Source organism: Myotis davidii, unplaced genomic scaffold (assembly GCF_000327345.1).
Source record: "Myotis davidii unplaced genomic scaffold, ASM32734v1 scaffold181, whole genome shotgun sequence".
Taxonomy (NCBI): Eukaryota; Metazoa; Chordata; class Mammalia; order Chiroptera; family Vespertilionidae; genus Myotis; species Myotis davidii.
The window spans coordinates 2,721,820-2,722,031 of record NW_006291504.1 but is presented as its reverse complement, the minus strand read 5'-3'; the positions used below and the strand labels follow the sequence as shown (position 1 = coordinate 2,722,031).

Sequence of the window (212 nt, the reverse complement as noted above, 5' to 3'; positions counted from 1 at the left end):
TCAGGCCCTCTGATCTCAATGATGTCATCGTCCCCCGCCTCAAACAGGGCGTCCTCCCCCAGCGTGAGCGCCAACAGCTCCTTCTTCAGGGACGTGGGCAGGATCAGCAAGTCCATGGTGTAGTTGTCGGCGCGCGCCTCCACGACCTGCCTGAACTCCCTCTTCACCTCCGACTCCTTCTGGCAGCTGGGCAGGCTCTCGCGGCTCTCGAA

The 212-nt window shown here is 62.7% G+C and overlaps 1 protein-coding gene across 1 annotated transcript in view; it reads right to left on the bottom strand.

Annotated features, from left to right (window-relative positions):
• N4BP1 (NEDD4 binding protein 1) overlaps window positions 1–212 on the bottom strand; it is a gene marked incomplete at its 5' end in the record, with an annotated part of 15,522 nt that overhangs the window by 14,927 nt on the left and 383 nt on the right. Inside the window, one exon of the mRNA XM_015564692.1 lies at window positions 9–206. Within this exon, the coding sequence (XP_015420178.1) occupies window positions 9–206 (198 nt within the window). The remainder of the gene's footprint in view (window positions 1–8; window positions 207–212) is intronic.